Below are 17,041 nucleotides of genomic sequence, written 5' to 3' on the forward strand. Positions count from 1 at the left end.
AACTCAAAAGTCATACATTGATTGATGGCGTATTTGTACATGTTCGACTGACTAACGCTGCCACATACACACTGTATGTTGTCGGGATTTTTTCCTAAAACTGTGCAAAATGCTAAAAATGTTAAGAAAAAGAATTAAACAAAAAAAAATGAAGTTATGATCAGACAATGCAAATCCTGCAGCACAGAACATGTCATCACTTCTCTATTCTGAATCCAAGAAATAATGCTTACCGAAAGTGTGAAGATATGCCCATGCAGGACAAATTTCAGCCACAGAGACTCTACTGGCAAGTGCTGATGTTGAAGACTTCACTATGGAAGAGTGAGTGCAGGTTCTCCCTGCTGGTCCTTTTAAGTAGGGCATAACATATTTTGATACACAAGACGATCTAGCATTATGCAGTCCTCTTTTGGACCATCTTGCCCTTTGTGCTGCCAACATACACAACAAACAGGCCGTCAAATCTGATCTCTCTAGTCCAGTCAATGTTGTAAATTACCTCCCTCCGTGGGTTCAACTGGTGTAATCTCTCCTGCTCCATGGTGGGATGGGGTGGACGAACAAAAGTACGAAAGTGCGATAGATTGCACCAGATGGAAAGAGGTCACCGCCTTGAGCAAAAAAGCTGCTATAGTCCTCAGGACCACGAACACAGAGTTGAAAAAGGTTTTAATGCCCAGGGCTCTGTTCAGAAGTCAGTGGCCGTGCAATTGAATGTCAGTGCGCCGAATACCAAGGCTGGGTAGTCCTAAATTAACCTCATGCCTCTTTAATCCAGTATCAGACACTCTCTACCACTTTATCTCACTAGTGCTCTCTTTATTTTGATGGTTTTTCAATCTTTCTCTTCCTCCTTCTTTCCGCTTTGTGTATTTTTCCCTCTGTTGCACTTGCAATTGTATGATGCAGAAAAATAAGTGCCAGCCACCACAAATGAGTTCTGGTGGCCCCCACCAGCTCAAATTAAGCACTGTCTAAGTACCACAAATTTCTTAGCTAGACAACAATGCCAATAGTTTGGGCTTTATCCTGGCATAGCTTCCTCAAGACCCAAGGAATCAAGGGTATGGGAGGAAATGTGTAGTGCAATGGAAAACTCTACCTTATCCAAAACATAACCATAAACATGCATCATGCGTGCGGGTGATAAAAAGGTTTGACACAAACTCTATGATGGTATTGGCACACCATGCATGTGGCCACATTTGTTGCATGAATTAGAATTGTGTTTTAGCCAAAGCACCACATGCAGACCGTGTGAGGCTCAGAATAGGGCATCTGTCCACTGAAAGAGACTATGTTTGAATCCTAACCTTTTTTGATGAAGAGATTCCTCTGCATTTCACCGAATTTTTTTAAAAAATGTCAAAAATCACAGAAAGCAACTTCAGATCTGTATTGAAGGGCATGAGATCAAGGGTAGGGATGTCCGTGCACTGGGACGGCACTACATGGCTCCAGTGATGTCACACCTGTGCCACTTCCCGTGCCAGGGCGGAGCTAATGTCACCTATTGTCAAAGAAGAGTTATAAAAGGTTTCCAGATCCAGACTGGTGACCAGGGTTATTCAAAAGGTGACGAATAGCCATGCTGAAGTATCCATCAAAAAAATGTAGAATAGACAAACAGATTGATTCACAACACAGAACACACAATGGGAAAAGACACTGTCAGGACGAGGTGGTATGACGGGACAGAGGAAAAGTTACATTGTAAAAAAATACTGCATATTACACGATTCAAAGAAAGCACAACTATCAATAGCACATTATAAGCCATATGTGATGTGATGCTTGCTACCTGCAGGACTCTGCTCATCCACTGGAAGCTGTCCTCCTCCGAGGCATCAGGCCGTTGCTCTGCCACCAGCACAATCCGCTCATCATGTAGCACAGACACAGAAAATACAGCTATTCTGCAACAAAAATAGAAGGTGTTAGAAAATAGTCTAAAGATAGTCTTTTTCCCTAATGTATCCAAATGAAGTGACACAATATCAATGCATTGTTGTCGGCTTTAAAGTATTTTTTCACAGCAGAAATTAGGACCTGACATGGCATGAATTTCATAAAATAGAGTCAATATGAAAGGCACAAATCCGGTCAAATTCCATGGTCACCACAGTTGTAACTCTCATTTCCACCACTTTTCTATACCCCAGAAGTAACCATTTGGCGAGCCAGTTTGCTTTTAGACATCAATATGTTTTCAGGGAACAGGAGGGTTGTTAGATATGAGCCTTTTTAATTTGTCCTTTTGATTTCTTGCAGGTCACTGTGGGGTTCTGTATTTCTCTGCACCTTCACTTATAGCGAGTGCATCTTAGCATGCGGTCTCATTAGTGAGGGACCTGCAAAGTATAAATGTAATATCTGGCAATCTGAGCAGTCCTAGCTCGAGAAGGACTCCATGACTAAGCGGACAGTGGTACGAAGCAACAACCCACTATGTGCGAAAGCACTCACATGCATGCAATCTCTATGCAGAAATAACAATCTAATTTAAAAATAGTCAGTCTTCAGGAAGCTCACACACTCATTGGGCAACAAACAACCATCATGTATACTATTTATGAATATATACGATTGCTTCATTTGAATTTCTTACAGCTAAGTTCAGAGGGCAAGGTAACAGTGTGTATAAGAGAGACTGGTGATTCTAAGAATAAAGTAGAAATAAAAACAATGCTTAACTTTTTGGTGGTGAGAAACTGCACCAAGAAAGGGCAGAATACACATGGTTGTTCCAGTTTCAGGGGCCCAACACTATGTTGTCATCCCCTTTCCAACAGACCAAAATGAAAGGCTATTTTATACCAGTTCATCATAAAACAGAACTCTGAGAACATGGGAAACAGTTTTCGTGTTCCTTTCACTGCTATGGATCTATCATGCAAACGCATGTAAGGAATATGCTACTTACCAGTATGCATCTGTTCTTGGCATGTAGAGCTGCAGATCTACACACTTTTGCATAGATCGCCATCTGGTGTTGGGCCCGGATGTTTGCAGTTTGTTTTTCCTCTTGGAAAGTCTTTGGAAGTCACGAGGTCGGTGACTCCTCCCTTGGTTCGTATTGCGCATGGGCTTCGGCTCCATCCTCAGATTGTTTTTCGCCAACAAGGAAAGATGGAGCGTAGTAATAACAGTGAAGAAACCCATGTGTGTTGTATCTAAATAAGATAGACTGGAACAGATACAGGTAGCCGGGGAGGCGGGTGGGCGTGTGTAGATCTGCAGCTCTAGATGCCAAGAACAGATGCATACTGGTAAGTAGCATATTCCGTTCGAGGCATATGAGCTGCAGATTACACACTTTTGCATATACTATATAGCAGTTCCCAACCTTAGCGGCGACCACCGGTATCTGTTGCAGTGGTTTGAAATAGTGTTTTTAGTACAGCCTGGCCCACACTAGCTTTTTTGCGTGGTTTGCACATCTACACAGTAATGTTTAGTGAAAGTGTGCGGTGTTGACCATGTAGCTGCCTTGCAGATATCATCTAATGGGATGTTCCCTAGAAAAGCCATAGAAGCCCCTATCTTTCTTGTAGAGTGGGCTTTAGGGGGAACAGATAGCGTGCGTTTTGCTTTGTGGTAGCAAATCTGTATGCATTTTACAATCCACCTAGCTATCCCTGATTTAGAGATGGGGTTGCCTTTATGAGGTGGAGAGAAAGAGAAACAGTTGCTTTGTCTTCCTGAAAGGCTGTGTTCTCTGGATATAGTAAAGCAAGGCCCTTTTAACATCCAGTGTGTGTAGAGCCCTTTCTGCAACAGTTTGAGGTTGCGAGAAAAAAACCGGTAATTCTACCGATTGGTTTAGATGAAAGGGTGAGATGACTTTGGGTAGGAATTTTGGGTTGGTACGTAGGACAACCTTGTTCGGGTGCATTTGGAGAAAAGGTTCTTGTATAGTAAGTGCATGTATCTCACTGACCCTTCTAAGGGAGGTGATGGCTACAAGGAAAGCTGTTTTCCATGTGAGGAATTGCAGTTCACATTTATGCAAGGGTTCAAAAGGCGGTCCCATTAGCCTTGTGCGCACTATATTTAAGTTCCACACAGGTGAGGGTGGCACTCTAGGGGGAATTATTCGTTTTAGGCCTTCCATGAAGGCTTTAATGGCAGGCACTCTGAAAAGTGATAGGTGCTGTCTGTTTTGTAAGTACGCGGCAATTGCTGCGAGGTGTAGCCGAATGGATGTATATGCTAGGTTACATCTTTGTAGGTGTAATAAGTAGCATATGATGTGCTGTATGGATGCGTCTAGAGGGTTGATTGTGTTGTTATGGCAATAAACAACAAATCTTTTCCACTTGGCAGCGTAGCAGGCTCTAGTGGTAGGACGTCTAGCTTCTCTGATAACATTCATACAGTCGGGGTGAAGGTTAAGGTATCCGAATTCTAGGATTTCAGGAGCCAGATCGCAAGGTTGAGCTGAGCTGGGTCCGGGTGTCTGATCTCTCCATGGTTCTGGGTTAGGAGGCATGGTGAGAGGTGTAATTTTTGGTGTGGCACTACTGAGAGTTCCAGCAGCGTGGTGTACCATGGTTGTCTGGACCATGTTGGAGCTACTAGAATGAGTGTGAGGGAGTGCTGTTGTAGCTTTCGCACCACTAATGGAATTAGTGGGAGAGGTGCAAAGGCGTATGCAAATTTGCCTGACCAGTTCATCCATATCGCATTGCCTTTGGACAATGGGTGTGGGTATCTGGCGGCGAAGCTTGGGCATTTTTTGTTTTCGTGGGTGGCGAATAGGTCTATCTGTGGATGCCCCCACATCTGAAAGAACGGGTGAAGAACCTGCGGGTGAAGTTCCCACTCGTGGATCTGCTGCGTCTGTCTGCTGAGCAGATCTGCCATGGTGTTCTGGACTCCTTGGACATGCTGGGCTAGGAGAAAGATTTTGTGTGGAATTGCCCATCTCCATATGCTCTGTGCTAGTTGAGAGAGCTGTGGAGAGTGTGTGCCGCCTTGTTTTTGGATGTAGTACATGGCGGTCATGTTGTCTGTGCGGATAAGGACTGCCTTGCCTAAAATCTGTGTGTGAAAGGATTTTAGGGCTAGAAAGATTGCCAGTAACTCCAGATGATTGATGTGGAGTAACTTTTGTTGCGGCGTCCATGTGCCCTGCACTGTGAGGTGTAGTAGATGAGCTCCCCAGCCGGAGAGCGATGCGTCTGTTGTCAGGATTATTTGTGGAACCGGGTCCAGGAACGGTCGACCTCTGTAAAGATTTGTGGTGTTCCACCACTGCAGAGAGCGATGGGTGCGACCGTCTACCCACACCAGATCTGTCAGTTGCCCCTGGGCCTGGTTCCATTGGCGCGCTAAGCACTCTTGGAGTGACGCATCTGGAGTCTTGCATGAGGCACTATAAAAATGCAAGAGGCCATCATCCCTATCAGTTGCATAAACACTCTTGCTAGGAGGGAGTGTTGAAGTATGAATTTTGACGCAAAGCCTGAATGCTTGCGATCCTTGCCGGATTGGGGTAGGCAATGGCTTTTGAGGTGTCTATGGTGGCACCGAGGTATTGCTTTATGCGGGATGGTGTTAGCTGGGACTTTTGGTGGTTCACCGTGAAGCCTAGTTGGTGAAGAAGCTGGATTGTAGTGGCGGTGTGGTGTACACATTGGTTGTAGGATGCGGCTTTTATCAGCCAGTCGTCCAGATACGGGAAGACGTGAATGTGCCGTCTTCTGAGGTGTGCCGCCACTACCGCTAGGCACTTGGTAAATACCCGTGGTACTGTTGTGACCCCGAATGGGAGCACCTTTAACTGGTAGTGTTGCCCATCCACTACAAATCTGAGGTACTTTCTGTGGGCATGGTGTACCGGAATGTGAAAGTACACGTCTTTCAAGTCCAGTGTGGTGAGAAAGTCGTTCTGGGAGAGGAGCGGAAGTACCTTCTGAAGTGTTACCATGTGAAAATGGTCCGAATGTATGTATGTGTTTAGAGGCCGGAGATCTAAGATAGGTCGTAGAGTCTCGTCTCTTTTTGGTATCAGAAAATATAGGGAGTAGACCCCTACATTTTGCTGATCGTGGGGGACCTGTTCTATTGCGTGTTTTTGTAGGAGGGAGATCACCTCCTGTTTTAGTAACGTGGAATGTTCTTGTGACATTGGGCGTTGCCTGGGTGGAATGTGGGGGGGGGGGGGGGGGGAGGGGGTGTTAGATGTGAGTTCCAGGCAGTACCCTTAACGAATAATTTGGGTCACCCACTTGTGATGGACTCCCAGACATGAAGGAAATTTTGTAGTCTGCCCCCGACTGGAGTGGGATGGTCTGGGGGGAGCAGGGGAAAGTCATTGGGTAGGCAGTGTGGCAGAGCGGGCGGTATTTGTTTTGCCTCTGCCTTTATTGTTGTTGCCTCTATAGCCGCCTCTTTGATAACCTTTTGTGAAGGTGGACTGAGGAGGGGATTTGTAGGACGTGGACGCGCTATCTGAGGAGTAGCCTCTGCCCGTGCCCCAAAAGGAAGAGCGGCGAAAGGAGCGTCTAGGAGGGTGTGACTGTAGGGCTCCCATAGATTTCGCCGTGTCCGTGTCTTTTTTTCATCTTCTCGAGGGCCTCATCTATCTTTGGACCGAATAAATGTTCCTGATCGAACGGATGGTTTAATATGGAGGCTTGTACCTCGGGTTTAAAGCCTGACACTCTCAGCCAAGCGTGTCGACGGAGGAGGACACTGGTGTTAATGGCCCTGGAAGCTGTGTCTGCTGCATCTAAGGCACAGCGTATAGAGGTATTAGTTATGGTCTTACCCTCTTGGATGAATTCATTGGCCCTATTTTTATATTTTTCTGGGAGATGGTGCATGATGGTTTCTAGTTCATCGTAATGCGCTCTGTCGTATCTGGCCAATAGCGCTTGAGTGTTGGCGATAGGCCATATATTAGCTGCCTGTGACGCAGTGCGTTTTCCTGATGCGTCCAGGAGCTTTGATTCTTTGTCAGGTGGTGGTGCTTCGCCTGACGCCTGGGAATTTGATCTTTTTCTTTCGGTGGATACCACTAGGGAATCCAGTGGCGCTGGCCCTTTGATGTAGGCAGGATCTGTAGGGGCAGCTTTATACTTTTTTTCTATGCGTGGGTTTAGGACCCTAGCCCTGACTGGGTGTTTAAAAACCTCTGGCGCATGTTTTATTACCCCTTTGAGCATAGGTAGTATAGCAGTCGACCTATGTGCAGTATCAAAGGTATCTAGGAGGAAATCTTCCTCTACTGGGTCAGTGTGTAGCTCCACCCCGTGATAATGTGCCGCCCTCTGAAGTAGGTGGTGAAAACCTAGTGAGTCTTCTGGTGGCGATGGCCTGGATGGATAGAGGTCATCTTGTGGGACATCTGGAATGTCTGGATTATTATAATCATCCCAGGGGTCTGGGGATCCTGTAGGTGTGGGGTCTTGTGGCACATCTGCTGGGTCGTAGTATGGGTCCGCCTGATCATCATGGTCTGGAGACGGGGTTGGAGAGCGATGAGGCAGGGGTGGAGAAGGTGGAGGGGGTGGAGAAGGTGGAGGGGGTGGAGAAGGTGGAGGGGGTGGAGGTGGGAGGGGGTGGAGGAGGTGGAGGAGGCGGGGAAGGCACTCTGAAAGGGGAGGTAGCACAGTCCTTCCTCTTTGGAGGTGGAGGTGGAGCTGGTTTGTCCAAATGTCTCTTTTTAGAAAACAGTGCCAAATGTCCAGTTTTTGGATCCTTGGTAAGTGTCTTTTGCAAAGGATCCGGTGTAAAAAGTTTTTGCGACACTGGTTGTTCGGTCGGCGCCGACGTTTTTGGGTCCGACAGCTTCTTAGGCTTATCTGTGCCGTGCTTTTGGGGAACCTAAGATTTTTTGTTCGGTGCCTAGACAGGCTTCGGCGCAGGAGTGTCGGTGCCGAGGGCCTTATGATGTTTGGTCGGCACCGAGAGGCTGGGTTTCGACACCGAGGGTTTTGGTGTGGAGCTCGGTGTCGAGGTAGAGGCCGATCTTTTCTTCGGTGCCGAAGGGTGTTTTTCGAAACCGCTGGCAGGCTGGCTCGAGCCCGAGCCGCGGAAGGCTTACTTGGCTTCGTCACCGGGCCCGAATGTGGGGTGTTCGAAGCAGTGTCTTTGCTCTTGCCTAGGCCCGAAGGCGAAGGCGTGACCGAAGCCTTTTTGGGTGTCGGCGCGGGTATTTTACTCACGACCCTCTGCGCCGGGGTGATGTCCTCCACATCCGAGTCGTCGGCTTCGGAAGCACTGACGAGGTCCTCTTCGGTGTGCTGGTGTCCCGGAGCTAAGACGTCGTCCCCGAAGATGTCGACTGGAACGGAGGTCGAGGAGTGCGCCATTTTTCGTCTGGCCCTTCGATCTCGAATAGTCTTTTTGGATAGAAGAGACTTGCAGGCGGGACAGTCTCGAGCCTCGTGTTCAGGGGAGAGGCAGAGGTTGCACACCTCATGAAGATCGGTGTGGGGGAATTTGGACCCACATCGAGGGCACTTCTTGAATGGAGTTCTTTCCATCAGCCGGGACCGGAGCCTGGATAGGCCCGAAGGCCGCCGTCGATGACTGGAATCGAAGGTGCGTCGAAGAAGAAGGTGATTGAGGAGATCAGTGTCTAAACAATACCGCGGAGAGCGAGGATTCCACTTCGATCGTCGAACTGGAATGTTCGGAACCGGAGCGCGAAGTATTACATCCGAGTCCGATGGCGGAAAATAACAATCTGAGGATGGAGCCGAAGCCCATGCGCAATACAAACCAAGGGAGGAGTCACCGACCTCGTGACTTCCAAAGACTTTCCAAGAGGAAAAAAAAATTGCAAACATCCGGGCCCAACACCAGATGGCGATCTATGCAAAAGTGTGTAATCTGCAGCTCATATGCCTCGAACGTAATGTTATTTGTGAGGCACTCAATGCCAAAGTGATTTCACAGGAAGTAACCCAAACCAAGAGTGGACCACATTTCATGGCACTGTGGAAGGTTTGATTAATATGCACTTCAAAAAGATTAAAACAATAAATCTGCAAATAGCTCACCTTCCCCGGTAGACAAACTTCATAGGTTCCACCGCGAGTGCAGTGGCCACCACATCGTCAGCATTGTGTTTGCGCCCATTTACTAGCATCAGACCATCAATCTTCCCCACGACGAATACCAAATGGTCCTGAACATAAAGACTAAGAATGTTAGAACAATCTCATCTAATATGGAACCCTTGACACATAAGAGAACAGTGACACCTGACGGCATAAAAACTTTTACAAGTGACAAAAACACTGACACCACCAACAGTCCAAAGAGAATCTCGTCATGCAACAAAGAAGCAAAGGAAACCATATTCAAGGAATAAAGCAACAATGAATGATAGCAAAATAGGTTCTTGACACCCAATGATTTTCAAAAGAGAACATCAAAAAACAATGTGGACCAGAAAACAAAATTTTCATCCGATGAAGCACCTCAACACACCACAGCAGGTCAATATGTTGCACACCAACAACATTCAACAAAGAACCTTTTCACCAAACACATCAAAACAGATTTGAAAGACAAATTTCAACATAGAATCTTGATATACACGAGGTCATCCTGACATCAAACAAAATCCAACACATAATCTAAACATGTATCACAGAATTGATTCATTTCAATAGTATCCAACATAGAACCATTTCACCTAAAAAAAAACCACGAACACTCTCAAAAATTATATACCATGTAAATGGCATGCCACCAATAATATTCTATAGAGAACCTGGACACTAAAAAGTAGACTTACATACACAATGACAAAGCAAAAGAGACTGACTCACTAGAATGAAACTTTTGGTGCTCAGCTGTATCCAACACAGAATGTGAATACTTAACATACTGATGCCAAGAATCACCAACAACATTTACAGGTAGCACGCAACTTCAATAATGAATGTCTTGTCACAGGGATGCTTGAGTGCAAATAGTCCAGGGAAAAAGAGGTGTGGCTTTTACAACTCTGCCCTTGGCAGAGTTCCTGTACATCACCATCCTTTCACAAAGGAAGCTTGGGTCTCAAAGATGCACATTGTGAGAAAGCCCATAATTTAGAACAGACCATAATTTCTAGCACATGTTTATAAAACAAAATGCGCAAAATTCCAAATGGTCAAAGCTAAATAAGCTACAGTGAGTGCTCGACAGGAAAACAAACTCAACAACGGGCAGCAAAACAACTGTAAGTTGAAGATCTGGCACAGAAGCTAAAACCCGATGGCTTGATGTAAAGAACATAAAGTGCAGCTTAGAGACTCAATACGCTATTTTACTTTGTTTAACACCACATGCAGTTGAATAACTGCTTAAGGGATAGAAGAACAACAAAGCAACGCTTGAGAGGGTTTTGGTGGATGCACCCAAAACAAAGCAAGGGAGCAGATCAACACCCAGTGACATAGCACACACAACTTGGACAGTCATGATACTGAAAGAAAAACCGTGCAATGTCCAGCAGAGCTCAGACAGCATGCAACAACCTTCAGAATCGAAATAGTAAGTAACATTCATGAGCAGTCTTTCATACTCATCGACAAACAATACAGAAAACTCAACTCTCATCAGAGTTCACTTTAAAAAGTCAACACTACCAACATGGAGCACAGAAGTTCAGCATATAAACATTAAACTTTGAGCATGGCAGGCAATCACAAAAAGAACAAAATCCAGACACCCTAAATGTACTGTTGGATACCAACAACCAATGGCTGCTCCATCTGAGTTGACAGCATTGATTGGGTGTACAAACACTGTGAAGATTAGTTCAAACATGGCAGATGATTATTTAATAAGATATCTACAAAGCAGTGAGTGTCTAACTCTAAAGATCACATGTTTTCTGGACACAAGTTTAAGTTACCACAAACAGACTGCCCTGGGGGCTGTACACTTGCTGTCAGTCAACAATGGAAAAACAATCTTTGCTTACTGGTCCGATGAAGCCTAGCAATCCTGTTCTTGTAAACGGGAAGTCTGACACAGGGAGTCCTTCAGCAGTTACTGGAATGGTCTACAAAAAAAATAATCAAAAAAAAATAATCAACAGATTAAGAAATTAATCCTTCCCACATACAATAATCAGGTCCAAGCCTAGAGCATTCACACATGATACTACCCCATAATCCCTGACAACACCCAAGTCCAGAGAAATGTTCTCACACAGAGTAAGCAATATAAGTGCGTAATTGTTGCTCAGGGAGGTTCTGGCAAGGTACAGGTTCTGGTAGTGCGACTACTTGCATCGGTGGAGTGTATGAAAGTCTGTCAGTTTTATGGGAATGAGCGCTAAAGTGAAATAGGGCCATGTTTTTATGAGCCTGGTTGAGGGAAGCAGGAGTGGAGTTGACTGTACACTTTCTATTTGAAGTGACAGGGGACTCTTTGTCTGGTGCAGATGATGTAGGAATGTTTACTAACACACATATGAACACATGTTGATCAGGCAAGAAAAAAACAGTGAGAGGGGTTGTGTAATATAGTATCACATATGGAAATTATGTCACAAGGATTTTAGTGTCTAAGTGCCAGGAAAGAAGGAGTATTGATAAGTGAATGATATGAGACTAGTTGGAAAAGGAGCATATGCCAATTATTTTTAGGTTTAATGTAAAATCTCAAAGCATTTTGAGGTGGGTTTATGTTAATTAGCAGGTGAGTGAAGGCCAGGATGAAGCTACAGTCTTTTTGATTGGGAAGAACCCAAACCTACCCGTCAAATGAGGTACAACGTTTGAGGACATTGTATGTTGTCGTATTTTGGGTTGAAGATTTCTGTTCCAGTACTGTCTCTCCCTCAATACTATTGTTCCATATCTATTAGGTTGTGGCTGCTGTCTCCACAAAGTAGCATTCATCTGCTGCAATGTAATCCTGAAGGATGTCCGTTCTGTTGGACGACCTTTGAGTACTGGTCAGGAAGGTTCCCACCATGGGACTTTTTGAATCTGTTACATCATTTCCTTAAGAGCATCATTGTACTTTTTATCAAAAAAGGTTTCACCACCAATGGAAGATGGTGCTAAATCTACCACAGCAGTGGGCATGTAATGCAGGAAGAAATTCAGAAACCCTTATATGGAACGGTCCCTTGAGGTCTGTTCTCATGGCCAGCTGCCTAACAGTTGTTTCTGGCATGTCAAATCCTGTTTTAATAGTGATGTTCACAATGGTCAGCTCTACCAGCAAGAATACTTTTCCACTTCTCTTGTTACCTCAGATTCATCCCAATGACTGCTATCATGTTTAACCAACACCACTGTAGAGTGGTCGGTCTCCATGTTGTAAACTGCAGTGGAACTACCTGTTCTAGCTAGGGAGTCTAGATTATTCCCTATCCTTTTCACAGGCAGTCCAGTGGTAAGCCAAAAGTGAAAAAGCTTCCTTCCAGCCATAATGACAATATCAGAATCTGTCTGTGTGTGCCATCTTCTTATGTAGAAGGACTCCTGTGGGTCTGGATGGTATTTGTCTCTACCAGATGATTAACTGGTGGTTTAACTAGCCAAACAGCACAAAGTATTGCAAAGAGTCTGTTTCATAACCACTGCCAAGATGAGATGATAAATCGTGAAAAGCTTTGTACCCATCCTCCTCTTCCCATGTAATAGGCAAACTGTTACATTATAGATATGCAGGTTACCCTGTGATTTCCTTTTTCAGCACTAGCACCTATGTGATACAGGGAGTCTTTGTTTTCAAGAGATGGAACCCTTGGTATAAAAAATGAACATCTGGCTTCTTCTCTGGACATTTATATCAGTAAAGTTCTAGTTATAGTGGAGTATACCATCTATGGACCCTTCGTGGCTTTAATAAAAAGTTCACTTGAATCTAGGTCAGATCCTAGAGAACTAAAATCAGAAAAAGTCTGCCCAATTCATTACTTCATTCACTTAATTATTCAGAGAACTCAGGAAACCTCTGTCTAGATCTATGTTCTTGTTTCCTTTAAAATCACAAAAAAAAGCTGTGGCTAGACACCTACAAATTTTTGGGGAGATCAGAGGACTATGCCAGCCTTCAGAAAATTGAGATTCATCCAGAAATGGCCACAGAGCTTGTTATTACCTCGCTGCTGGACAAACTTAGGATGTGGATGGATTCTGGTTATTGTCAGACCCTGATATTGATAGATCTTTCACATCTAAAAAGGCTAGCAAATAAGAATATAGGAGGAAACCGTTAAGTGGGTATCCCTATCTCTTGAAAACAGGTAGCCAACAGTGCAAGTGCATAGCTTTAATTCCACATTCAGGTTAATAATATGTAGAGTGGCGCGGGCTTTGTTCTCTCTCCACTGCTGTTCCAACACTTAAATGACACCTGGGACTGATCTTCTGTAGGGAAATGAATTTTCCTTCTCCATATACGAAGATGACACGGACACTGTTGGACATCAAAGGGAGGGACAGCTCCCTTGAAAACCTTTCTTGTGTGGACTGCTTGAAGTTCAACCAGAAGAAAACAGATTTTCTCGACCCATATTGCTTCAACAGCATCTGTCAGGAGTGGACTACTTAGCTATGTGGGAACATGGCCAGTTAAAGTAGTTAGAAATGTCTGCGTTTTATTTGACACAAAACAGACACTAGCTTCTCAGTTCTCCTCTGTGTCTATTTTTTTTTCTATTTATTGGAGAGCCATTCACAAATGTATCTTCCTTCCAGGAAATTTCCACACAAAATCATAGTTCTTATTTAGTCCCAGATTGCCTTCTGTAACTCGGTATATCCTGGTCTACCCACTCTCCGCTAGGAAGAGTATTTATTTTAAAATTGTAGGTTTCCTCCACTGGAGATACTTTATGATCCTACCTACTTTTTCCTCTCATTGATTTTGGCATTATGTTCCACTGAGATCACTGTCCTTCTTTTAAGCAATGTTCTTGTGACTCCAAATTCGAAATATGCCAAATGAAGAAGCAGATAATGTGGGGATCAGCCTGTAAAGGTTTGAAGCTCTCTGCCCCTGCAACTCAGACATATTACCAATCATCTAACTTCAAGAGATGCATCAAAACCTGGCTTCCTGACATGATCATTTAATTTAAGAACTCTTTTACTGTTATTTGGGCCTCAGTCTGGTTCAATGTTCTATAACATCAATATGCATGTGCATCAATGTGCGTATCTCCTCTTTACATGTGCACTTAAAATATACAGTTTACTCTGATTGGTTCAGGCTTCAAATTACGAACAACTGTGCATTCTCGTCATGACTTCACAACGGCCCTGGCATGCTTGGCTTTTTGGAATCAGTGACTGTAGATATCAATCAATCAAATAACTTTATTCTGATACTTTTTGTCGATCCATAAAAGTAAATAAATTGAGAAAAAAAAGAGAAAACATCATTTAATACATGACACCATACATTACAAGTTTAAAAACACATTCAATATGTTGTTAAAACTCCATTAGTAAAAAGCATCCTACTTTTCTAAGAATTTAAATTATCACCCTAGAGCAGAGGTCTTCAAACTTTTTGATGCCGAGACCCCCCTGTCAGAAAAATGGAGGCGTAAGTATCTCCTCCTAACAAAAAAATTCTAGAACTTGGTTCTTCTCATCATTACCAACTATCCAGCGGCGACCGGCTCAGTAAAGCGCTTCCTGCACAAAAACAATCCTGAGCGGGGGTTTCCTCTTTCCATGTGTGCTGCAGAACGCAGCACACATGGAAAGAGGTGAAATGAAAAAAAAAATTCAAATATGGGGCAGCGTTAAAATCCATGGGTGTTGCGTGGGAACACCCACCGCAATGCCTATCGAATGCCAACTTGACAGAGTACGGCAATGCAGCAACTTGCGCTGCTTTGTCTTACTCCATATCTATGAGGCAATGCAAAGCCATACAGGGTGACTTTTTCTCGCCTCATAGATACGATTATGACGCTTGTGCCGCTGAATATTCAAACAATGTGACGCTTCGGTAGCATAAGCCTCTCATAAATCAGCCCCAAAATATTTTGTTCGTTTTTTAGGTCATTCATTATCAGGTAGCTACATATAAAATAATGGGTAGCTTAAATGAAAAATAAATTTTAAAAGTTTTTACTCAGTGGGAAATGCACTATATAGTGCATTATGAAACCTTTTATTTAATGCACTGCAGAGGTATGTGTGTAATCAAAAAATCAAAGGAGGGAGTGAAGAGGAAAAAGGTAGAATCGTCCTCCTCTTGATACTGTTATCCAACATAGGGATTCTACCATGTATTATGTGAATATATATGCACCCATGTGTGTGCTGCTATTTTTATTTGAAGTGTTTAGTCATACGTGAAAAATGGTGCAAAAGGATCAGAGCTCCTTCTCTCAATTTGTGGGAAGGGCAATGTTTAAAAAAATTGTAAAATACCCCTCACACACTGAAACCTGATTCAGTGTCATGCTTTTTCATTGGGGTCTTCCCGCCCCTCTACGGGACGGGGCGTGCTACGACTTACGTGGACGCAGGAGCACTTAATTCAGTGATTGGTGAGTATGTGTAGTGCGTGGGATCGTGAAAAGAAAATTTGAGATGGTTAAATATTCTCTGGCTAGTGGAACGAAAATACTTTATGGTCTTCCCTGGCTGAGAATAGTCAAAGTGGGGGGGTGCAGCTGGTGTACTATAATGAGTCACCTCCTACAAGGTCGACATGTTTCAGAAGCCATCCCCTTGGCTTTCTTCCTCAGGACTAAAAATGTACATATGCCCGATAGTCACAAACAATGTCCTTTGTTCCCTGTTATGGGAGTAGAAAAATATACCACTTGTATATCTTAAGAACTTTAGAATTTAATCGTTATCGCTCCATGAGCGCCTTCAAATAGACAATGCTGGAAGGAGCGCCATCACCAAAGGAAGTACCTTCTCGTGGCTCCGACGAAGTTCCACTAACCATGCATTCAAACTTTCAAAAACCACACAGTATTTCAAAATGTAGTCACGTGACATAGGCTCATTTGGTGGTGTATGTCTACCGTCGATGTAACACTGACCATGCAAACACAAAATTCTGGACCACAGTCGTCCATACACATACCGTGATTGTTCACATACAGAGTTTGTCATTCAAATAAACAAAAAAAAATTCTTACGGCATCCATGTTCTCAGCCCTGTTACGTACATCTATTATTTGTGGGCGGTCGAGAAAGCGTGTTCCCCGCTGCCCGTCCATTACTCCTTACTTCATCAAAAGGTTCACCACTCATGAGAACCTAAAGTTAGCCGCTCCCTGCCGCAAGTACTGTGAGCCCGGGGAGCTGGATTGTTTTATGTTCTCCTGGTGCAAGGGCATCTCCGCTCCAACTGCTGATCCCGGAATCCCGCCTCTAGTGGGTGTTGCCAGATGCATGGTTGGTTCATGTGCGGTTCTTGTAAATGTAGTCCTGGACTTAAATCTGAGTGTCCAGAAATGGAGGGAGTTCCCTAAACATTTTTTAAATATAAAGGTTGTTTTTATATGTATGTATGGGTGGCACTGGCCCGCTGCTCCTGCTTAGTGTGTGGGGGGTTAGGGGGGCGGGGAGAAGAGATATCCGGCGCGTCTGGGACAGCGCGCCTGCTTCTATGAAAGTGAGAGTGGGTACGGCACGGGATAATTAAAAAAACGTATGGCCCCTGAGCGCCTGCACCTGTAGACGCTGAGGGCATGTCTGGCGTTTCCCTTGCGGGAGCGAAAACAGACACACACAGCGTTTAACTTGCGGAAGCGAGAAGGGGCACCATCTATTTGCAAGATAATTACAAACAGATGTCGCCAAAGCTCGCTCCCGCAAGGGAAACGCCAAACGTGCAAGCGTTGCAATAGAAAGCAATGCAAAGCGTGCACTTTTTTTTACCAAAATGCTCATCGATTCCAAAAGGTCCACTCCTATGCAGCGCATGTGCGCTGTATAGGTGAGACTTAAAAAAAATAAACACAAACAGCTCCAATAAAAATACAAGGGCCATTTAGAAAAATACCAGACTGACTGCAGGCAGCAGTAGAAAATATTCGATGGTGCCAGTAAAGATGAGCAGTAGGGGATGTGAAAGAACAGTA

General features: G+C 44.3%; 1 protein-coding gene across 6 annotated transcripts in view; it reads right to left on the minus strand.

The window, feature by feature from the left end:
• Nucleotides 1-17,041, minus strand: part of DIP2A (DIP2 acetate--CoA ligase A) — an 879,263-nt gene that overhangs the window by 257,413 nt on the left and 604,809 nt on the right. For all 6 annotated transcript variants that reach the window (XM_085645155.1, XM_085645153.1, XM_085645151.1 and 3 more), the window contains 3 exons: nucleotides 10,940-11,020; nucleotides 9,018-9,145; nucleotides 1,805-1,919 (listed from right to left, as the gene is read on the minus strand). In XM_085645155.1, coding sequence (XP_085501281.1) covers nucleotides 1,805-1,919; nucleotides 9,018-9,145; nucleotides 10,940-11,020 — 324 coding nt within the window. The remainder of the gene's footprint in view (nucleotides 1-1,804; nucleotides 1,920-9,017; nucleotides 9,146-10,939; nucleotides 11,021-17,041) is intronic.

This window comes from Triturus cristatus, chromosome 3_1 (genome assembly GCF_964204655.1).
Source record: "Triturus cristatus chromosome 3_1, aTriCri1.1, whole genome shotgun sequence".
NCBI lineage: Eukaryota > Metazoa > Chordata > Amphibia > Caudata > Salamandridae > Triturus > Triturus cristatus.